We start from the raw sequence: 24981 nt of genomic DNA, 5'->3' as shown, positions 1-24981 counted from the left end.
ATCATTTTTCTGTTGATCACTACATTTAAGACTGAGCTCCACACGTGTGTGTAAAGAACTTGGTATCTCAGTCAGTCACCAAATACACAGTAATCAGACCTCCTCTGCCTTCACAGCATGGCTAAACATGTCGTGGAGAGACGATGGTATCAATGTCTCATAAATTTTTATGGTGTTTTTGAAACCTCACAAAAATATCTTTTACAGCAGAATGTGAAATTCTGAGCCTGGCCTTCCTTTAAAATCTAAATCATGTGCTTTCTGTAGTAAGTTTGAGTCACCACCGGTAGCAGCAGGAACTGACAGGACCTGTTTTGAGTTCTGCAGAATGAATAGCCACAAGCAAAAGTCTACTTCTTGTCAGTTATTATTGCATCTTTTTGAGAACAGATCATTGAAGGTCAATAAATCTGAGAATGTGTGTTTGTCTGGCTTCATCAAATCCTTTTTTTAGGGTCTCTTTCTACGTAATTCTCCTCATCACACTTTGATGCGCAATCACATTTAACTATGACATAGATGAGGCCGAGGAGAGCAGATATAAAAACAGATTGGACCCTGCTGCAGAGGCTGTGATATCTGTGCTTTATTTCATGGCTGACATGAGGAGAATGTGCTAAAACCCAAGGCCACATTTGGACCTTTTGTTTTCCTCCCACTGACCCACATACACCCTGATTAGAAACTGACCTGGCATTTAGGGGCGTTACCATGACCGTCCCCAAAATAGGGCATTTATACCACCATAATTGGTGTCAAATGGATTTTTGCTGCAGGTACAGAGCCTCTTCAATGAAGCCATATTTAGTGCAGCTGCATTATTATGAGAACCAGAAGCCTGGCAAAGCTCTTTCTCTAATGCACGTAGCATAAAGAGGCAAACTCATGCAGCTAGGAGATGCTATTAGTACGCATGTCGTTCAAGGACATGCAGCTTCCTGCTCTGGGTTGCTGGTACATACCTAACTGACAGGGTGGCTCTCGGTTAAGATTTAATACCCGATACTAGTCATTAGGGAGTTCTAAAGCTGGCCCTGAGCACAACCACAGTAACAACTTATTTAAGCTTTAGGGTGTTGTATAACAGACATTTTAATAAAAACATTACATAAGTGGAGAAATGACTTGGTTAGAATGAAAATGATTACGATCAGCCCTTTTGCTTAATTATATAATGTTTCATGTGAAATGCACTCAACACCTCAGCTAACACTTTGAAACCTGAGCATATTGGCTTGATTTCGTTCAAAATCATGGGAAAAAGGCAATGAGCAACTCAGGAAAAATTTTTCCAAAAATTAGCTTTTTTTTTAAATTACAAGAAATATACTTTAAAAAAAATAGCAAAATTAATTAATTAATTAATTAATTAATTTAAAAAAAATATAGCAGCAAAGATAGCAGCAAAGAAAAAAGCAAATCCAATAAACAAACAAAGGAATGACCTGGAAAAATGTTTTTAAAAATAATTAATTTATAAAATATTTTAAAATATATAATTAATGTAATTAGAATTTTTTTTGACAATTTTTCCTAGCTTTTTTAAAAAAAAAAAAAAATTCTAAACCTACTAATTTCTTGCAATTTGCGGAACAGTTCTTATCAAGTTGCTTATTGCCTTTTTTACTCCTATGTTTACAAAATATAGCAAGCCAACTTGTAAGGGCGTCTGACCATAGCACAAGAAAAGTGATGTCAGTCCAGGTTTGAAAGGGTTACCTTACTACACATTTGCATCACCTGGAAAGGGGCAGTTTGGTGAGCGAGCAGAATGAATGAGATAATCGAGCAATGCCATTGCAGTCTGTGCAGAGGTGAGGAGTGTAACTGGCTTGAGCAGGCCACTGCTCCTGTACCAAATCCAAACAGGGTCATGAGACACCGCAGGCTCAATGAAACCTTAGCCAAGGTCAGAGAGGAATAACAGCCCTTCTCTCTTTTCTTTTTATCCCTCTTTTGCTCTCTTTCACTCGTTCACTCTCTCCATGTAACACAACATTTTTCAAACTAGCCCAAAGGCACACACACACTCACTGACTCTGTAGTACTTGCTCAGCTGACAAGTTCTGACAACTCCTCTGTAAACATTTCTGCCGCTACTCCTTCCATGAGGCCCTTGCATTACCTCTGAATGACTGTAACGAAGAGAGCTTCCTACACTGCCTCAGAAAATCCAGAGACGGACTGCCTTTTTAAGAAAATATTACTCACAAGTGATTTTGCTGAAATGTTTGTCGAGCGTCCATACAGTACAGCTGCTCACAGGTGCAGGAATTTCTTAGCTGCACATTAGAAATGTCAAATTTTCTTCCCCTATTTGCATATTTCACTGCCATATTTTGACTATATCCAATAACCACAGCAAATTGAAGCACCTTAAATTCCCCGTTTCAATTCTGTATCCCAGCTTCTTTTATCCGCACCCTCTCCTTCGAAATTCCAGCCCTGGGTTTGAAGAAAGTAAAGAAAAATAGCAGGTCTTGGAGCATTGCCTGGTGCTTGACTGGCCTTTATTAAGTACAGCAGGGCTCTCTGGAAAACCTCCAGAGGACCAGTGAGGAGAGGAGAGGGAGGCCACAGCAACAGAAGGACCAGCTCTGCCAACCCCCCTACCCCCCACCCCCCCTTTGTATTCTCTTTCTTTCTCCCTATAGCTATGCACCTGTCTCTTTCTCACCAACACAACCTCTCACTGTCAACATTTGTCTGATTTCACTCTTTAAATCTCCCTTTTCCCTCTTGGTTTCTCATCCTCTCTGTATTCTCTTTCTCTCTTCCTCATCTCTCCGAACATCCAATAGCTGAAGTCCGGCTGGAGCTCCCTTGCTTACAGATGACTCAACAACACTGAGTTTATGTCAGGGAAATGCATTCACTCCGCCTCTTCCATATGTCACTGTACTATGAAGCCAAACCAGCCAGTCAGTTGGGGATATACTGTTGGTTTCACAATCCACTGACAGAATCTATAATCATTTCTATATTTGTACATCTATAAGGTATACCATACCCAAAAATGAACATTTTTACATCAATAAGTCATGCCATATTACCTTTAATCTGTGAAGAAAAGGTATTTCTTGTATGCCTTCACAGAATATAGCAAACATATTGATTTATTGACTGATTTGGGGTCCACATTTAGCAACACCAAAACTTAAAACTCAAAACGTCTCTTTAGCAACTCTCACACAATGTGTGCAGGATAATCCAAGTCTCATTTCTCCAGTCATATGCTCAGGACTTCCCAAACAAATGCATTTTTGCTAAAAAAAAAAAAAAAAAAAAAGAACAAAAACCAAAACAACTTAATATTGGAGACTAGTTTTCAAGAGAGTGTACATAAGTTTTACTTTTAGTTCAGTTTTAAATTGGAAGACTTTAGTGAAACTACATGTGTTTAGGAAGTAGTGAGCATACAACTGCAAAAAGTTGTTTCAGAGATCGTTGTTTTGTTGTTAAACCTGGTCCCCAATCAGTCAATAATTCAGTATGTTCACCATTTCCTGTGTAGCCATGCAAGAAAAACAGAGTTTTTTCACAAATTAAAGGTAACACGAGACTAACTGATATACAAATGGTCCTTTTGTTGTGTAAGTATTCCTTTAATTTTTGCAGTTTTTAATGATGATGAATGACAACGACCAAGATTACCCTTTTTAAGTTATAGACAGGGTTTAGAAACTGAAAAACTGTTGGACTGCAGTTTTGCAAGTCTGGAGACCTTTTTATATTTTGGCTTAGAATGTGTAAGACTTAATTTAAGGTCTAAACTATTTTTTTTTTTTTAACTGTATTACAAAGATGGATCAGAAATAGAGCCAAGATGCAAAACCTTAAAGGACTTCAAATGTATTTTGATATCCATAAAATATCCATTTTTTAAAAAAGTTTTTCAAATCAATTTGATTAAAATTATGTCATCACTCATAAAGGATAAGTATAGAGCCAAGAAAATACCTGCTACATTTTGTAAGCAGTTTTGGCTTTTAAATTACTTGCAATGTTAATGATACACTTCTATGGCTGCACTCATTTTGGATAATGTTGTGACAGTTAATTGGCCACAATGTAAAGATAAAATGGAAGAGCTTGCAATACTAGGATAAAGTTAAGTTTGCCACGGTTGTGTTTTCGCCCAGTCCAACATTAACGCATCACTTTCAGAGGCCTCAGTAACTGAAAAATAAATACTCTGCCAATGAATATTTCCACTGATTGGCACTGGTGCTGAAGTTCAAAGAGTTTGAAGTCTGGCCAGCATGCAGACTCTTCAAATAGATCGCCACAACTCTCACTCCCTTCCTTATCCTCACCTCTCTCCCGCTCTCTCAATATCGAACATCTATTGACACACAAACACACACGCAGATGTATGCATAAATACAAGACTGCAGCAGGTCACCAGTGTCCCAGTGCTGTTTTAAGCTTTGCGGTGATCATTTTAATAGCAGAGAGTGGGTGTGGACGGCAGAGTTATGACACAGCTGCCATCGCGGAATTTTTAATTGTTACTATTGAACTGACAGCAGCAGCTCACAGGGTGTTAAGGTGGTGGAAAAACCACTACTTTCAGTTTCCGACTGAGCAACTTGGTCCAACACATCCTCTGTGTAAGCCTGCAGAGCCTGTGGGCGCACAGCGGCAACATGGTGGGACCTTCTTTAGTGACTGATGGACTTATTCTGTTTATCCGGGCAATAACAGAAAATAAAATGATATAAAACTGAGTAGCCTTTGCAGAGGAAATACAATAATGAAAGCACTGCTCTCTTTTTGCATTTGCATATATTCTCTGCTGCTACAAAAACAGGTGCATGCAACATCAAGTCTATTTCCATGCTTGTTATGCATGTTAACGGATTACCAAGAATGATAATCTAACAGACTTTAAAAAGGCACGATCGTGGGTGCCGGGAAGGCGTGTACAAACACTGCCAAAACAGTCTCAAAGGTGTGCGGTGGATGGAACAAAACATGATAGCTTATCAATACATTTCCTCTTTGACAAGGTGTCTTTTGGTTGAGGAATGTGGGAGATTTTGGGTGGCTGAGGTCATAAAAGGTATTGCGCCTTTGCCTGTATGTGGTGTAGAAGTAGACAAACACTCTGGCACCTCTCCTGTTCATGAAGCCAAACCTATCTCAGCAGCGCTGTGTCAGTGTTAGAGAAAGGTCTGAAAGCACCTATTATTATTCTGGTAAAGGGGGAAAAAACACTCAGGGTTGTTTGTTTTTCACTGAACCAATCACAACAGTCTTGGGCGACGCTAAACCCAGGATGGGATTTAGCCTGCCTCATTGTGCCTCTGATTATCATACCATAACATTCTTACTCTAACTCTGACCAACCCCACTCCTCTTGCCTAGACCTAACCAATAAAACCAACACTGGCAACAAGGACTAGCCAGTCATAGGGAGAGTAGGGCAGGTCAGTCCTTTATTGTTAGGATACCAATTAGGATTGGTAAATTTGAGTTTAGGATGAAGCAATAATATGGGTATGCAGACAGTGCAAGGGGAGGAGACTGCCATTTAAAATGAGTAGGTAGATCTGCAGCATGGATGTATTAAAGAAAGTCTGGATACAGCCATGGAGGTAGGGCTTCTTTCATTCCTGCTTATTGGCGTAAAAAAGCAAAAAAAGCTCTTTTTGGGGGGTAAAAAATATCTGGATCTAGTGGCCCATACGGCACATGCACTAGAGACTTATAGCAGCTGAGCACGGCTGAGCAGGTAACTTCCGCCGACAGAGCAACTGAATTCCCAGTTTGGCACTTTTGCTAGCTTGAGCGGGGGTCAAAAATATTTAATCTTGCGGCTCTTTTAGACTTTTCAAATGTTATCGAACTGGACAGCTTAAACCTAGATAGCAAAATGAGTCCTTTTCAGGGCTTTTGACGCTCACAATACACCCGCTGAGTCAGACTAGTTCAAAATAAACCAAAGATCATCACTGGAATTACCATCACTGACTCTGATGAATCCTGTTTCCAACTGCATCACCATAATGGTTGATTCAGGGTGCAGCATAAGTCACATTGCACGTTTGAGTCCCATTAAAATGTTGAGTGTCACAGCAGCAGACTATCCATTCTTAGGAAACATGTTCTTACGAGTTGGTACTTTCAAATAGAAAAAGCTCCTTGTCATAGTGAGGTTTCTCCAGGGGTGCTTTTAAAACGACCTTGCCGTTGTGATCTCTGCAATCAAAAAACATTAAGTCATCCCACCTTTGCACCATTGGGATGACTTTGAATGTAGCACCTGAAAAAAGGTGCATCCACCTCTCAACTTTGGGAAGTTGTTTTGAAAACAGATGTCTGTATCATCAGCTCTAATTGGAGCACCAGTTCAGTCATTGCTATGAAATGTGGCAGCTGTGCAGTACTTAAGTGGTACTGAACCATGGTTTCTATTTGTAATGCCTAGTCTGGATGCCTTTTAGCAAGGCAAATCATATTTTTTCCATTTACAGCATTAATTTTTATTGTTTGTTTGTCCATTTGAGTAATGGATAGCCTGAAATTTTAATTAATTCTTGCTTGGAAAATTGATGTGGACTACATAATTTTTTTTTTTTAGATAAATTATTTCCAAATGACATTTCATTATGCAAGTAATTTGTGCTTGTGGAGAGAAAAAACAGTGTGAGCAGGTTGGTATATAATGAATAAATAAGTGCTCTTGTAGGGCTTGTAGCTCACTGCTTACCTGTGCTGAGAAGCAGAAGGACCTTCATGGAAAGGAACTCGTCGTAGGTTAGCTGTAGTCGCACAAACTCCTGGCTCACCTGCCTCATGCCCAGACACAGGTCGTACATGGCTGACTGCTGCATGCGCTCCCTAAAGACAGAAAAGAGAAAGGGAGGAGGGAGGGGAACATGACAAAACAAGGATTTTAAGCTTCAGAAAAAGAAGTATTTCTTTCAGAACTCCTATATTAGCATTAATAACAATCCATCCTCTCTACTCACTCAACCACACATTCGTTGATTCATATATTTACTCACTCGTTCGGATTTTATGTCACAATTTTATGTAACTTACTCATTCATTTCCTACCACACTAGTTGAGCCCAGTGAAACAGTATTTCCACACAGTGCAGAGGAGGATCCAGCTAGTCTGGGCTAAGAGCAGAATACCAAATCCCCCCAGATTGCAGAGCGCTGTGTACAGTATCACACCACAGATGCACCACTTTTCCAAGGCTGTGGCAGCCTACAAGAGACCCCATATCTAACCCTAGTCACCATAGAAACACCATAGAAGAACAATTTGCAATTTCCAACATGTTTATGTGGACAGAAATGACACACACATGAACATATGTTTATCACACAGGGTTGTACATGTTTACCAAACAGGTTTATGTGCATAGATGTGTCAAAAATACATCACTGATTGTGCACGCCAATGGCGCATGCCTGTCGTGCATGGCATTTTCCCACTCCAGTACTCTCTCACACACATTTTATCAGCAAAATAATCTTGGTTGCGTCACAGAGTTCACAAAAACAGGAAAGAAACATTAGTAGGGATAAAGCACGGGCCAATCAGCAATGTGCTCTGCAGATGCCACAGATTCACAGGAATCTCTGGCTTTAGATGCCACTTCACTTCTCTATAAATCACCATCACATCAAGACTACAGTGATTAAGTGGCGTGGCTTGACTTGAAAGAGGTCGGAATCATACCCACAATACAGTGAGGCCACATCATTACATATGCAGCGAAGGTGGAGACTTCACCCTGATAACGACTAGACTAAACAATTTGTAGAGGAGACCAGAGGCAGCCGATTGGAAACGAGTGCATAATGTTCCCATTAAAGCACAAGATGGATTTTACAGTATTTACTGTACAGCTGTGTCTGCCGGCCCGACTAAATAACTGATAAACTGTGACAACGTCTGGGAGAGAAGCAGTCCTGTTTCCCTGCTGAGCAGCACTGTGTATGTGAGCAGTTTTGCAAAGTGCAGCATAACATCATTTGATACAACTTTGGGCTGGAGTTTCTAAAGTCTCCACACGTTTTCTCTCTCTCTCTCACCCTCTCTCTTCCTGAAATCAATTTTGCTGAATCACTGCCCAAAATGAGCTGCTGGTTTTGGGGAGGAAAGAAAAAAACCTGGCAGAAATCTCTCCTTCCCACCTTCTCGCTCTCTCTTTCTCATCTCTCTATATCTCTCTGTCTCACTCTCACTCTGTTTCTCTCTGAGTCTTGAACTCGCTCTATTTCTCTGTTTCTATGGCAAAAGATTCAGGAAGGAGCACAACTGAGGAGAAAGGGAAAGTTCAGATTCACCTTTGGCTTTAAAGGGCCAACAAAATGGTTTTTTTTTTTTCGGAAATGTATGCTCGAAACAAATCACTTCAAGTCTAACTGAAATCACAATAAAAAGCCCCAAACCATTTGATATTTTATCCCTACCTACATTTTTGAGTGCCATCTTGCCCCTAAGAAAAGAGGTGCAAGGGGCTGTGGTTAAAAACATCCCCTATGAAATGGGAGAACCCTTCAAGACCCTGATGCGTCATTGGTATAGAGAACCCCGGAGATGAGTCCTAAAACCAGAAATCACTTAGCATTTCAGCACCTCCAGTTCCCTCGTCTAAAAGTCTATGTTTTTTTTGTATGGGTTTTTGTTAGAAGCCTGAAATAAGGTCTGTGGTTAACACAAGCTGAAGAGACTTTCAAGTTTTGTTGTACGACATAAAATACGTCAGTAAATACCCCAGTCGTGAACTTTGAAAATGTTTGTGTGTCTTAACAAAGACAGTTGCTAACAAGTGGCTAAATAAGACGCCAAACATGGCTTTACAGCCTTGTAGCGGTGGCAGAGCAACCGTAGTAGAGCTCTTTTATAGCCTAATGTTAGACTTCTACTTCTGGTGACTGTATTTAGGCTTCAAAAATCCTGAAAAGGTGTTGAGTTGAGTATCATACATGTTTGTTCCACTGCTTATTTTCTGCAATGTTCCAAAATCCAAAGCAAAAACCCCATAGGCTTTACGATGAGGGAACCAGAACGAAGCTAACTTCCACAGCAGTCTACAGAAAAACGTCAACCCTGGGGTTCTTTATGCTGGCGTTAACGTATAAACGGATATGATGAGTATTGAGGGGCATTGCGAATATGTCATGATTTATGGGGTTTTGTTATACTGTGAACTTTGTTTTGGGGTTCTCTGTTTTCTAGTTTTTCCTTGTTTCTAATCACTGATGTTCTGTTTCCTGTTTTATTTTGTATTTTTACTACTCGTGTGTCACCTGTGCTTTCTCTCTGTATATCTTTGTGTCTCCCTGTCTCTCTGTGTCTCGCTCCATGTCCCTGATTTGTTTCACCTGTGTTATCAGTCTTGTCTGTCCTTCCCTCTCAGTCACCTGTTTCTGTTCAAGTCTCGTTTGCTCCAACCTAGTGTTTCCAGTCACACCTTTCTTAGTTAACCAATCCCTGTGTTTCCCTCCTGCTCCTGTGTCCACCTACCCAGCCGTGTGTCATTGTCTTGATTAGTTCCCTTTTATAACTGTGTTTCTCTTTGTCCTGGGTCAATTCGTCTGTTTTTTCCCCGCCATGTTAGTTTGCTCCCTTTTTGTTTTTTCTACATTTTGGGTCCTCATCCTGCCTCACATGTGACGGAATATGCTGTCATCTGCAGCGGTTATTTTTCTTGCGTGGGCAACCTTGCGTGAGCAGACCCTCAATGATTCCTTGAAATTTCATTAAAGGTTACAGGAACACTGTGTAAGATTTAGGGAGATGTGGTGGCATCCTGTGGTGAAGATTGCAGATTGCAATCAGCTGAAACGTTTCCCTGTTAGAATTCCTTCAGTGTTCGTTGTTTTTACAGGGAGATAAATTATTCGCAGAGGTCTCTTCCTCTCCGAAACAAAGAGAAAGGTTGATTTAAACAGGTAAAAACTCTGAATATAACAGTTTCATGTTACAAACCAGTGTTTCATCTACACTCTTTACTGAAGACATACAGTAAATAGCTTGTTTTAAAATAATGATGAACCTTTTTGTAGGTGATTATACACTTAAGAAATCTTACTTATAGTGTATTCCATTTCTGCTAATATGTCCCTCCAAAACCTACGCACTGGACCTTTAAATGAATGAATGACAAAACAGACAAAATATAAAATGTTATCTTTTCGGTATTGAGTCTGTGGACAATTAAAACACACTGTATTTAGAAGCATTGCTAACATAAGTTGCATTTCATTTCTACTTCTGCACGTAGTAGATGAATTTTGCCTGTCCAACATGTACATTAATTGAATGAGTGAGTGAGTGCCCAGAACTTTTAGGGAAATTGCTTTGTTTGTCTGTTTGCACATCAAGGACTAAATGACACAGATTACGCAGGCTTACTTTGTCTTTAGTGTAAAATGCACATCTGTCTTTGTAGTATTTACGCTCAATCAGTGACAAACTCCACTCTAATAGCTGAGTGAGCAGACAGTCTATTCAATAAATGCCTTAATGCCCTGAGTCAATAAGCACTAAGTAGCTATGGAAACAAGTGTACACTGTCCAGCCCCCAAAAGAGTGAGTGGACTCAGCAAAATAATGCACCAATTTTGTCCCCATTTTTGACAGAATAATTAATGAGCTAAACAACAGGAAGACTACTGTAGTTGAATAGCAAGCAAGCAACACACCTCCACCTGAGAGCAAAACCACACAGTGAAGATGGCAGTGACATTCAGGCTACCCATACAAAGCAGCATGCATGTGACCAGCATCCAGGCCACCAGCATCTCCAGCTGGTCTACATCTCATCTCCTCTGTCGAGCTGAGTACCAGGCCCATCCGTCAGTGGGACAGGCCTGCTGTAAATGCATCATAGAGTATGCAGCAACAGCAGCATACTGTACAGTAAAAGCGATATCCTAATGTCTCCGCAAAACGTACTTACTAATTCATCACATAAATGCATGTGCAAATCTCTGTTAGAACTTATTCCAAACTGAACTAGCCAAAATGACACAAACCATTAAGTCTCTATCACAAAATTAGATTTCCTCCAAAAGCTGTTGTCATCTCACAGAAGGAAACACATAATTCTTAATAAACTGTGATCCACTTGGCATTAAATTGATTAGAGGATCAGAGGATCTCTGGTGTGGCAATCTAATGCTTTACCGACTGTACTAAGCTCCCAGTGATACAACACAGGGCTCACAGAGTCTGAAGCTGTGTTGCACAATGGCATTTGCGCTGCTGTTTATTTATTTGTTTATTTGGGACAAACTGACCCACTGACATTGACTTACACAAGCTATTAGTCGGAGCTTTTAAACCTGCCCCCGACTGAACTCGCTCCTCTACAGCGAGCTGCCTACAGAGGCTGCTATTCTCATTTTTGATTAATTCTGTAACATTCAATTCATCAGCTGCTGTGCAACACAGCTCCAACGCAAAAAGGCCCACATACACTTCCTTTCCACTTGCTCTCTTGTTCAAACATATTAACACAGATCAAGTGGACCATTGACTGCCCTTGCTCGGATTTGCTCGTCTGTGCCTGACGCAATTAAGGAACCACCAAAAGGCACAAAAGTATTTCCTTGTGAAGTGCTAGAAATCAGGTACAACATTACGACCTTGTTTTAAGCATACTATGACTTCCTAAAAACAACGTCCTTACTGCAAAAACTCATTTTGGCCCCTTTGAATAGTTTTCAGTGAATGTTAATGGGATGCTCAAAATAGTGTGGCAGGAAAATACACTCCTTTCCTTCCAAATTCCACTTGCAAAATTGATGTTTATGCATAAATTTGCATCTAATGAGCAGCTGAAAATAGCAGACGCTACTAAACATTAATAGACAAAGCCTGACTGCTCAACCAATTACTGTATCTACTAATTATATACTCTGGAAAACAAATTCTTCTTTCTAACATCTGTAATAGTGTGTTGGGGATCCCGCAGGACATCAGACAACATCAAATGCATTTTATTCATTCTATTTAGGAAAATGCTACATTTCTGGTGCTATAAAAACAAATGAAATGGTTTGTGGGTGACCTCCTCTCTTTGTTACATTTTTGAAAATAAGATAATATAGTTTATGTATGACAAAAAATATTTCATATCTGGGCCACTACTAAATGTCAGACATTTTAATAAAATCAGAGATGTGTGCAATATACTGCAGATATGGAAGTGTGGACCTACTCGTTAAAGATGAGGTCAGGGGCAAAGTAGAGCATCTGTCCATTGGTGTGTTTGTAGGAGCGCCAGCTGAGGCAAAAGGAGGACAGACACATCCACGAGTACTGGATCAGGGTGATTTGGTCCTCGATGGGCAGGCCCCTGAAACCTAACACACACAAAAACAGACACAGATGAAGCTGATGAGGAGAAAGTACCGTTTTAAAATGTAGCTGACAATACTCAGGGTTATATTTAAACCATTCTGGACTTAAGCACCAACTTGAATTAATTTTGTTGCATGTGTGTACCTGCGTGTCTGTTTATGTGCATTATGCACCGTGTATCTTTGGTACAGTGTGCTTTTTCTTTGGCAATATTTGTTTAGACACGATAACCACCCAGAGGTATTCACCCATTCTTGTTTCATGCAAATCCCACAAGGCCTCCGGTTATTGGCATGTTGTCTATGGAGTGCCAAAAATAGAGTCGGATAGGAAACTTGCCAAACTCTCAATCAAACTCTGGCAAGAAACTCCTCCTCATACAAAACAGAGGCCAAATAAGGACACGCAAGTGACTTATCAAGGCTTAGGTACTATTTTAGTCAATACGCATGTCAATCTGCAAAATACAATAATTAGGGAAAATACATATTTGTAGAAAAGGTATCTCCAACGCCTGGCTTGACACTCAGTACAGGGCTGATGATTTAAATATCAAACAAGAGTTTGATCGCTCTCATTTTTTAAAGTTAAACTTACAGGTAACTTGACATTAGAAAAGTATGTGCTAATAACATAGCTCCCTTTGACAAACAAGTCTGACTTCCCTGTACTGCTGGCATTGGCAACATTGTTCCATGTTGCCTTGTGTGTAAGACCTGCCACGTTCAAATGTTAGCTGAATGCAGGCAGTGGCATATCTGAAAGTCGAAGGTACTCATTTTGACCCTTCTGTCTGGCTCCCCTTCTATTTATACGCCCGGATATGGCAAGCAGACACCGTGGAGGTATCAAATATTTGCAATACAGCAAATTAAACAGCCTCAAAGAGCTACCTGTGAGGCATCTTTCAATATGTCTCCCACTGACTGGCATTTTAGGGGAACTTGTTTATCCCTTTTCAAACATTTTTTTCCCACTTCCACTGCTGTGGTTTGGTTTATAGGTAGAAATGCACGAGATAAACATTAGATCCTCTGTTTAACATAACATCTGACAACGGCGATGTAAATGAGTTCTGTTTGGAAATCTTAATCTTGATTCGTTTTAATGGTAAAATAGGATTCCCTTCTTAATCTCGTTGAAGCTTTACAGGATCATTTCCTGACCTAATATTTGAAATTAAAATTGTGTGCCCCGACAAAACTAGCAGTGTTGCATTCTTAAAATGTTGAGATTGAAAGTGAAGATGTTGGCATGTTGTCCTCAAAGGGCGTAAGTTTTGTTTTAAAATTGGAGAGGACACATATGAAATGAGGGGTTTGGGGGTCCTTTGCTTGAAATCTTTGAGCGTCAATTAATTTTTTGCATCCTGGTGAATTTTTATGCACCAATTTATGCTTTTTCTGCTACAATTTATGGTGTAAATGTCTTTAATTTTGTCAAAAATAAAAGCTCCCTGCTACTTTCATGTTTTAATTTGGAGGGGACAAATGCTTATGTGTTAAATATTGAGAAGGATGTGTCCTCTGTGTCAAATCTACATCTGTTTACCATTAAGTCCTCTATCACAGTATACTCTGACTTCTTTTTTAATTCTGCCATTTTGTTTGAATCATCCCTAATAAAAACAGACTGAATTTCAATTGTTTAAAATGAATTCATAGTAAATATAACATTCTAGATGTAAAAATAGTCAATTTATAGGCTATGGTCAAAGACATTGTATTGCACTGAAAATATTCATTGAATTTAAGAGCTATTTTATCTTATACGTAATTTGCCCCTTATATTGACCTTCAAAAGCAATGGGGGAAAAAAAACTCTTGAAAATGCAACTTTTAAAAATGTGATTTACACACCTTATTTTTTTCTACATGTATCTGAGAGTGCCCTTCTTCAATTACTTTCTGATTTTGTCTTAAAAATAACTCTTAAACATTATTTAGGCCTCAGCCCACTGCTCTGCTGGTCACTAACCTGGAAGTACTTTGGCCCACTTCACCATGCGTACCATCTGCTTTCCGGCCAGGCGGTTGAGGCTTGACAGCAGGTGGTCAGTGGTGTCAGGCTGCGAGTTGTCATAGCCAGAGTACACCACTTCAGGCTCGATCAGCTCCAACACACTGCAGATGGAGGGCGGCAGAAAAGGTGTGACCACCCCAGGCCCGTGGGGCACCAGGGCATTGGCAGCGCTGGCGTTGAGCTCCTTCTCTGAGGACAGGTAACTGCCTCCAACGCCACCTGTGGCAGTTTGGCTGTCCTTAGAGCCCTGCAGGTCCTCGCTGACACCCTTCAGCTTCCCTAACTTCTTGGACTTTCGTGCTGTGGGAAACACAATGGTACTCATTAACACATTGTTGGTGGTGCCATTTCTTACATTCATAATCTGAGGTTATAATTACAATGTGACAGATACTTTACAGGTATATTTTAACAAACCTGAATATAGCGAGAATACATTGTATTATTGTGTGAACATGCACGTCTGCTGCTTAAACCTTGAATGCTTAATTTTAAACTAATGTCATTTTTTATGTCTCACTTCAGTGTTAAAGGTGTGCTGACCAAATTTCCAAACAATATCAAGGAAATCTGTCAGCTGTGCCTGAAGAAAGTTATCACTTCTGGTAAATTAAATGTTATGATCTGAATCAGAAACTGGAAAGCATCCATCTCAAATAAAGTCCAGTAAAAGCAAGAGCACATACAAGCACAATGATCATGTTTAATTTCCTGTGTATTGTTTAGTCGCACACAGATATAAGGGGATCTTTGTGGACTGATGAGCAAGCAGATATATACTGCTATTATACATTCATAAAAATCAATAGAGCCATGCAGCTCAGCTTGTCTGTCTTTCACATTGTGTTACATTAATACACATCTTTTGGATTATTATCATTTTGTAAATTTCACATAACCTCTATATTTTATACAATGAACTTTTGGACATTTGTTGGACAGTGTTTTGCAGCAGCTGCCTTCACCTGCAAATTGCCACTCAAATTAACATGTACTGACCAGAAAGAGACTCAAAATGACCACAAAGAAACACACAAATAGGGGGAGACACAAAATGACAACTAAGAACTACAGAACAACCAAAAAGACACAAATTGACCTCAAAGAGACACAAAACAGATGCATGATGGGCACATTTGAGATACAAAACAATAACATAAAAAGATACAAAACCAATACAATGTCCCCACCATCTCTCCTACTTAGGAGAGATGGTGGGGACATTGGTGGTATTTTTTGCATATCTGTGCCCAGGGGCCCTTTTTTTTCATCATAATCCACCAACACAAATCCACCCATGGGGGTAAAGCTTGACAAGCTGTCAGTTATCAGGAATTAATAGACAATCGGTTCTGGTTCATATGATCAAAAAAATAATTTTTAATTTAATTTTGTTACAAAAAAGCATCTTATATATGCTAAAATTATTATTCATAAAATTATTTTCTTGTTTATGTTATTATTATTATTATTATTATTTTTACTTTTCTCTCGTGTCACTTATTATCAGGTAATTTTATTGTAAAATTTTACTTATTTCTGGCAATTTTTGTCCTTGCTTTCTTCCCAAGCCTTCTGAAAAAATCAAGGCCGTTTGCTCAAGTTTCAAAGGGTGAAGCAGCTGCAGCAAAGAAGCTGCAGTTGTGTGTGTGGCCGCGGGAGGGCAGAGAAACAAAAAGAGGACAGTCTGCACTCAGCTGTCACTCTGGAAGAGATACACGTTGAAACGTTAAGGTTCACCGGTCGAGGGTCGGCAGGTGCGTCGGGTCGCACCCGAGCTGTGGCTAGCTGTGGGTACAGCAGTCCAAAAATAGTTGCATCTACCTCAAGTAATCACTCAATAATGCTCCACCCCGTGAGCATGCTAACTGACCCAAATCAAACGCACCTTTGACGTTGCGTGACACCATAATGCATCCATGCGTGACACGCGCACATTAGCCCATTAGCCTGACTCAGGCTAACATGCTAAGCTGCGCACGGGATCCGTCAGCGGGACTTTGACTGCGGAACTTTTACTTTCAGCGAGGTGTGTGAGAATTGCTTTATTTGTGACAAAGATGCGGCTTCTTTCAGCTCAACATGTGGGGGAAACTTTAAAGCGCATTGGGACAGAGAGGCCGGCTGGACTGGTTATATCGACATGAACCAGCAGGGATGAAAGGCTCCGCGGACACACGGCTCACAGGGTGACATTAAGACTGGTGAGTGTAACAGTTAACTTTTTCTGCTTACAAGTTATATTTTTTTAAGTGAAAAGTTCAGCAGTATGTTTAGCTAGCCGACATTGGTGACGAGTAGCATTGCGTGTGTCCGCTGTGTGGCGTACAGGGATAGTGCACTTTTGCTGTAATACGTGTTTGTGGGTACAGCTGCTGTGAAATTAATATTGCTTTATTCTGTTTATTTTCTAAGAAGTGTCAGGTCATGTGATTTGTATAGCTTAACATTGCCTTTTGCTACCAGTGTCTATGGTCTTTTTTAATTGTCCACCAGGGGCGTGTCTAGAATTTGAGGACACTGGGTGCTCCCTCTGGAGGAGGGACTTTTTTTTAAATCAAAAACCAAGCTCTGTTTTGATGCTTTCTCTTTAATGCACATCAGCATCTTATTTATAATATTTTTTATAACTTGCCAGATTAATTATTAGCCCAACTGTGATGTTAAAAATATTAGTAGTTGTAAGTAATTATTGTCGAGTAAGAATAGAATATTTTGAATGCTGTCATTAAATGTGAGAGAATTTTTAGATAACCTACATGTACTTTAGTACTTCTATTTTATGCTACCTAATACCTCACTTTTACTGTGGTACATCTGGGAGGGAAATTTTGTACTTTTTACTGCACTACATTTTTTTTGTCTGCTTCAGTAACTCTCAGATGAATAACACAAAATATAATAAACTAATACATGATTATTTATTATTTGTAATAATAATTATAAAAATATTTGTAATAATAATAAAAATAATAATCATCTTAATACATTTTATTTACAAAGCGCTTTTCAAGAAAAAAAAAGATCATAAAATAGAATACATTAAACTACACAGAAAATACACACAACATTACAACTCATATGACATTAATAAGACATCGAAAGCTGTTTTAAACAGGTGGGTTTTCATCAGTGATTTGAACTGGAAGAGGTTGTTGCAGTCCTGGATGTGTTTGGGGAGAGAGTTTTTGAATGAACTACCCAGCAGTAACCTATATAAAGCACTTAAAATGAGCTCCACCTTTACCAGTAACATCAAAGTAATAACTGGCATGCTTTCTCTCTTGCGCTCGCACACTCAGTTGCAAAAAACATGCTGCTTGAACAATGCAAGGGACGCATTACTTTCCTTTTTGATAAACTATATCATATTTATTTTGAGGGCTTTAATGCATGAACAGAGTGATAGAGTAATAGTTCCAGGGCCTTGATGCTCAGGCCTAACAACGCCACTGTCCATCATTTTTGTGTGAGTTTTGTCTCTTTTCTGGTTAGTTCTAGTAGGGCAGCAGATGACCATGATTCATGAATAAAACCTTAAGGTTGCCAGTGCGTGTTCAATGAACATAATCAGTTACAGGCTGCAAAATACAGGCTGTAACTGATTATGTACATTGATATTAAATGCAATTTATTTTGTAGCCTAAAATGTCAGGCAATAATATTTCCTCAGAGTACATTTTAACTAACCTACTTTTTGCCTTTACTCAAGTCTATTTTCACACAGTCACTTGAACTTTGACTTGAGCAAAATTTATTTTAAGTAACAATATTATTACTTTGGTAGGGCAACTCTTTCCACCTCTGGGAATATGACTGTTTCTTTACACAGCTAATTCATTAACTTATTTCCCCTTAATTCTGGCTTCAGGGCAAATTTGGGGTTCGTGATCACGCTCACTTCTCTCTGCATACTTGATATTCAGCTAGCATTTGATGCATATTTTTATTCTCTAGCTTTGGGAATCTGGCAGCTTTTTTTGCTTGTCTTACTATCAAAATCAGAATAAACAGCTGAGCTCCCATTCAATGGGTTACACTGCTGCTGCTACTCATACAGGCACACTCATTGGCAACCTTAAGGTTTTATTCATGACTCATGGTCATCTGCTGCCTTTCAACACTACATAACATTTCACTAAAAAGAGATGTGTTTACTCCAAGTCATGTTTTTGCGCTTGTAATATGCTTGAGTTAAAAATTTTATGCTGCTAAGTGGACATGTCTACATATGATTGAGACATGGTGGAGGGTTTAAATGTCTCCATTTCAGTTTGGTACACCATCCCTTTTTGCTGATGCATTGTCAGAGGGTAATCTTATGGTGTCAAGACCCCAGGTATCAATTACCGCTGTGTAATTTATGTCAGGCTCTGTATCTAATGTAGTTTTCATATTTTTTGGCATCACTCCTCAATCTACTCCGTGCTACTTAGGGCTGGGCATTATTTAAAAAATATGATACCAATACCAGTACCCTTAGATATCAATAGAGTACTTCATCTGATACCTTTTTTTCAAACTTTATTTGATACCCATCATGTGAATGGAAGGATTCACTTGCGTAAAATGCCACTATCACTCATTTGGTGGCATCTCTGCACGCTGAGCTGCCAACTCCATCAAATACACTGCGCTCCATTTCACCACAACCACAGACTGTACGGGTTGTAGGCAGCTGCTGTGGTAGTAGGCAAATCACACGAGGCACTGGAGAGGTTTCAGTGCTTCTAGGTGCTGAATTATTATGGTTGATAGCTTAAAGGTATTGAGTACCAATGCCCAGTTCTCGTGCTGAGGCTGGTGTATGTTTTAGAGGAATGCCAGTGTTGTTTGAACGATTGAGCGACATGCGGTCGTCTGTTTAAAGGAAGACTTCACCCTCCTAATCATCATTTGTATATGTGTTACTCACCTAGTGTTATGTTGAATTCAGGAAGAAAACTTTGTTTTTCTTGCTTCATAGTGAACAGAGATCCAAAAAGGCCCACATTGTTGATGAATTGAGGTCATAGGGGATTGCATTTAACAACAGAAAAACTTTATGCGGTATAATCCAAGTCTCATTTATCCAGCTGTGTAGTAGTACTTCCTGCACATACATTTCTTACTAAAATCATACTATTAAAAATGCTTCTGCATAAACTGCGCTTTCGTGCCACCCGTCTGTGTGTAAGACTCTCAAGTCAGGTCATGTCATGTCAAGTCAATTTTATTTATAAAGCCCATTATCACAAAACATAGTTTGCCTCAGAGGGCTTTAAGCATACAACAACCCTCTGCCCTTAGACCCTCACATCGTCTCAGGAAAAACTCCCCCCAAAAAAACCCAGACTCTCTATGCGGAAATGTTGAAAACATTACAGTTTAAACGAAAATGCAAATGCTTGGGAAGTACCGAGCATATGACTGGAAAAGTGAGACCTGGATTATACTACACGAGTTGTGTGAGTTTGTAAATTTGATGTTTGATGTTATGATTTCTTTAACATTTTTTTCCAATTATAGATTCTCTTGTTACCAGGGAGGCATTCAAGACAAACAAAGTTTTCTTCCCAAATTCCACATAACACAAGGTGAGTAATTGATATACAATTTTTTTTTTTTTTTTCTTGGGGGGGTGAAGAAAATTATTTAATGATGACTTTGTTGTGCCCACTCTTTTGCTCTGCTGCTGTGTGTATACTACTCCAAACACCACTTCAACACTGCTGTTGCTCATATAGCATTTCATTAGGCTGCACCTCATCCCAGCATCCACCTGTAGACTCTTATTCCCCTATGAGTGAGTTTATCATTGTCACTCTCCGGTCCTCTCTGTGCATGAACACTGTGTATGCTTGCACAGGGTGATGATGCCAAAGCAAAGGAAAATGGACTCTTAAAACTCTGTATTCACTCAATAATACATCCGTTCCACATTAGGTTTGTTGACTGCAATATATACAGGCAAGTCAAATTGGCCATAAAAAACATAAGCATTTGCACATTCACAATGCAGAAACTGTATCATAAAAGTGCTTTCCTGGAATTGATTTTCCCAATCAGTGGCCATTGGTTTATTTTATGTTATTTGGATTGGTTCCAGAAAAAATATGTTAGCTGTAACATTCAAAGGCCTTGAACATAAAGTAAACAATGGTATCCTCCCCACTGAAAATTTTTATTAATTGTTGCCCTCAATGTGAGCACTTAGCTCGTAGCATAAATTACATGATTGTTGACAATAACCTAGCAATCTGACCGCAGTTTAAGAAATCCCTCCAGATAAAACACATTTCATACTGCACTGATAATAGCAGTCCTGCCATGATTGTTGCATTGCATCCTTAACTGATGGTGTTTATTTTCTGTGAACACCTGGGTTTTCCTTGCACATTTAACTGTGCATAACAACAAGTGTTTAAATGATTCTCCTGAGCTTGAGCGAGGCTAGGAGCTGTTTCTGTTGTGGGTCTGCTGAGCTCTCTGGATCTTAAATGTGATACTGGGATATATACAATTAAACATGATTTGACATGACAGCAGACAGATATAGTGTATTTCCACAAGACAGACACAAGCATCCCCTACGTCTGGAATATGATTTGTAAGCCAGGACATCTCTGTGGCACCATAATACTTCATATATAAGAGTATGTTGTGACACAATTTACTTTCATAAAAAAATTGCAGCTCCTAAGATTTGGATATTGCACTTGGCCATATTGCGATTTTGATAATATTTTGATTAATTGTGCAGCCCCAGTTTGCTCTTAGTTCAGCTAGACTTGTATTTGGACTACATTCATTGTTACACAGTGATTCAAGTTGTAAAATTACTTTTTTGACATTTTTCATGTAGCAAAATACTAAAACTATAAACTATTTTTGTACCTAAAAGGAAAGAAATTTTTTAAAATTTTTATTTCACCATTGCATCTGTCATGTAACTGAACTCCTCTATATGACTATAATTAGTCATTAGTATTGTTTATGGCTATTTATTAACGAATGTTCAGAGAAGTTGATGCACGTTTTTTTAAGTTACCTGGCTAACTGAGTGATTCTGCTTGGTGCAATACCCCACCTGGACTCTAGTTTTGATTGCATGTGCCTTATATAGACAGACTATATAAGACCAAAGCTTATGGGGTGGTTGTAGGTCGTCCAGTGATCAGAAAGTTGGCGGTTCAATCTCTGGCTCCTCAAAGTCCGCATGTCAAAGTATCCTTGGGCAAGATTCTGAACCCAAATTGCTCCTGATGGCTGATCTATTGGTGTGTGATAGTGTTTGAATGTTCAAAACTGAGTAGCAGGTGGCACTTTGTACTTTAGCCTTGGCCACCGATGTATGAATGTGTGTTTAAATAGGAGATTGTGGCAAGTAGTGTGTGAGCGCTTTAAGCAGTAGAACAACTTGAAAATACAAGGGCAAATCTATTAACCATAACATTTCTTGCATTTTCTTGTGAGTATGGGGTATTTAGTATTTTTGGTTCATGTATGACCTTTAACCAAATGGGCGCTTTTTGCAATTCTGCAACTCTTTCATTCACTTTGCTAACATGTGACTTTTTGGCATAATTTGTTTTAATTTTATAACACAGGTACATTGTCAAGTTGGTCATTTTTTTTTTACAAAGTAGTGTGGAGATTTAGTGAAGCAAACTAGACTTATGTGCCTCTGCTGTAGTTCATTTTCTTGCACTGGGAAGTAAGTGGTAGTTTGCATAGCTATGCTTTCGAAGAAGCTTCTCCAACACTGCCAAATTGTAAAGATTTTATGATGGATTAATTTAGAAGACCTACAAATAGTTGTAACTAAAAAGCATGAAGCGGATAACTTGTGCAACCTTCTGTACCAGCAGCAAGTGTACGTGTGTGTGTGTGTGTGTGTGTTTTTCCCCTTTGGCCACCTTTTATTTTCTCAAGTAATTCAACAACACTATCAAATTTTTCTGTACATTTACATTAATTTTTAAATTTAGCCTCCTTGGGGAGCATAAAAATGTGTAATTTCAATAACTCTAATGGACTGAAAACCTATCAAGTATGCTTTTAGCCTTGTGTCTGCCACCATGACCCTGTATTGAAATGAGCCAGTGGCAATAAATGAATACATTTCATTCCACATCCTTCTCAACTATAGTGTCGTCTTTCCTCATAATACAATACTGTAACTTGTCTGCAGGCTTTGTCAGATGGCATCGTATAGAGTACTGTAGATCTACGCCTTGTGCAGATGCATTATGCATATTGTGCTCAGATATACTATATGCACACGCATACACACAAACATCCTATGACTCAGCATCCTCGGGCCTCCTGTGACTACAGCAAGACCTACTTTTCCATATCTAACATTTCTTATAAGGAGAGTGCAGCTGACTCAAATGTCACATCTGGGACACGTGACAGGGCCAATCTGTAATGAGGGTGTGACTCCTCACCTCCTAAGTTCATCCCGGCCTGGAGACACTTCCGTACGCGACATGCCGGACAGTTTTTCCTTCTGATCTTGTCAATGATACAGTCATTTCTCCCGGCACACAGGTAGTTGTGCTGACCTACAGAAAGACAAGACGCAGTGTTAATAGGATGGTGAAACATACATGCAGTTTGACACAGAACAGACATGATATTTTTAAAGTGATGTGCAAAAAAGAAGCAATAAAGGGGAAAATAAATTAGCCTAACATAAGCAGTATAGAAGGAAATGTTTGATTCTGCTGCCGAGCCTCTGTCGGTGTTTGTAATATAGGTCAACACAGAAACCCGTGAAATGTCTGGCAATATCAGAGATCTACATTTCATGATTATCACTGTGAAATTGATTGAAATTGTGATTATTCCGCTCTCACATTCTACAACACATGACTAATGGTGTGTTTTACAGTATATGGCATGGGGGTATTAATATTCACTGGAACCAGGACACTGGCTGCAGCTAGACTATTCCTGACAGTGATGCTAACATGGCGAGAATCCCTCCTGCCTCCTGCCTAGCCCTTAGCTAAACCCAATGATCTCCCGTTTCAGAGCGCTTCCTTCCGCTTCACTAGTTCTTCACTGTACAGCTCCTCTCCTCCTCCACTCTTCTCCTTCTCTACGCCTGCGTCTCCATTCCTCCTTTTTCCCTTTTTCCACACGTCCGCCAGCCTCAGAGCGCCATACGCCCACACACAGGCAGGCTCATGCTCGTGCACACATACAGTCATTCACTCTCTCACTCCAATACACACAAATACACACACATTCACACACACAACATACACGCACATAAACACACACACACACACAGCCAAAGCTGCTCCACTTGGCAATTAAAAAAAAACTGCAAATGTTGTATCTGCTTTCACAAACAAATACACACACATGGAAATCACGACACAACCCAGATGGAGTGGTATAGTGTGGCGTAGTGACCCCAGTGACCCCAGTACATGGCTTATCTCTGTGAGGGTTGATGTTAAAATTGTGTGTACATTTTAGATGGTGTGTGCAGTTGTGTGCATGCACATGCTTGCAGGTCAGTATGCATCAGTCTATATTCCCCTGCATGTTTGTCTTGAATCATTTATTTCTTCTGAAGATTTCTGGCACAGACTTGTGTTGTAGCATGAAAGCTTCCGCGTTGTTTACATGCAGTTTGCTCAAACATGTACATTCTGTGCACTGCCTTTTGTTGCATCCACAGTACAGTATTTGTATTTGTGTGTAGGACTGAGCAGAAGTTGTTTTCTGAGCTAGCAGGAGTAGTGCGCAGTGTGTCTGTCTGGCTGCTGCCAAAAGCCAAGGAACCGAGCTGCAGGAGGAGAGGCAGCAGCTGTAGCCCCACCACTATTTCTGGCTAAATCACATGACCGTTACATAAGCCCATTTTTCTTGCTCTAAAAAACAGTAAACTGCGACACAGGAAACACAACGCAGCCATCCCCTTCCCCACCCCCCTCGTGCACGCACACACACACACACGTGCGTATCCACACACACTCTCGCTTGGATAGGCTGGACCAAATGGCAATTCTGAAAAACTCTGGAGTCTTCCTGTCAACTGTTTTGCTCATTGCTGTGAATGTTGTTAATAATTGTTGGAGTGAAATACACTTTATGAGACAGGCGAAGTTGTAGTCCAATGGTGTGTATGCGCGCGACTGTGTGTGCATCTGAAAAGGGAGAGAAGTTGTTTATTTATGCACTGTGTGCATGCACTCACATGGCCTCACACAGCATGTTTACCTCTGAATATGTGCATTTGCTTATCACCTCGCCACGTGGCGGACTACTGATAAATTGTATTTTTTCAGTCTTACCTTGGAAAACAAAAAAAATCCTATGAAATCTTTAATTTATAGAGTAATTTTGACTCATATTTATAAGCGCATCCTACACAAAAATCTATAACTTCCTTTTTTTGCAATAAAAAGATTGAGAATTGCCAAATCCTATCAACATACATCATGAAAGAGACATAAGATTCTTCAGATAGTGTATTTAATTTGACATCATTCTAGTAGCTGCTGTCTGCTGGTACAGTGCACACTCTGTCACTATTCTCCATTACATGGCAACCCCAAGAGTTTTTTAATGGAGTCCACTCATGTCTACTTTTAGCTAATGATCTCATAATCTGGCAACAA

At 39.6% G+C, this 24981-nt stretch overlaps 1 protein-coding gene across 1 annotated transcript in view; it reads right to left on the bottom strand.

Moving 5' to 3' along the window:
• nr3c2 (nuclear receptor subfamily 3, group C, member 2) overlaps positions 1-24981 on the bottom strand; it is a 97389-nt gene that overhangs the window by 9784 nt on the left and 62624 nt on the right. Inside the window, exons 4-7 of the mRNA XM_042484494.2 lie at positions 22792-22908; positions 14315-14659; positions 12195-12339; positions 6716-6846 (exon numbers count right to left, since the gene is read on the bottom strand). Coding sequence (XP_042340428.1) covers positions 6716-6846; positions 12195-12339; positions 14315-14659; positions 22792-22908 — 738 coding nt within the window. The remainder of the gene's footprint in view (positions 1-6715; positions 6847-12194; positions 12340-14314; positions 14660-22791; positions 22909-24981) is intronic.

This window comes from Plectropomus leopardus, chromosome 3 (assembly GCF_026936395.1).
Source record: "Plectropomus leopardus strain MGB_pleo_1.0 chromosome 3, ASM2693639v1, whole genome shotgun sequence".
Taxonomy (NCBI): domain Eukaryota; kingdom Metazoa; phylum Chordata; class Actinopteri; order Perciformes; family Serranidae; genus Plectropomus; species Plectropomus leopardus.
Note: the sequence above shows the minus strand (reverse complement) of the source record. Positions and strands in the feature narration are given on the sequence as shown.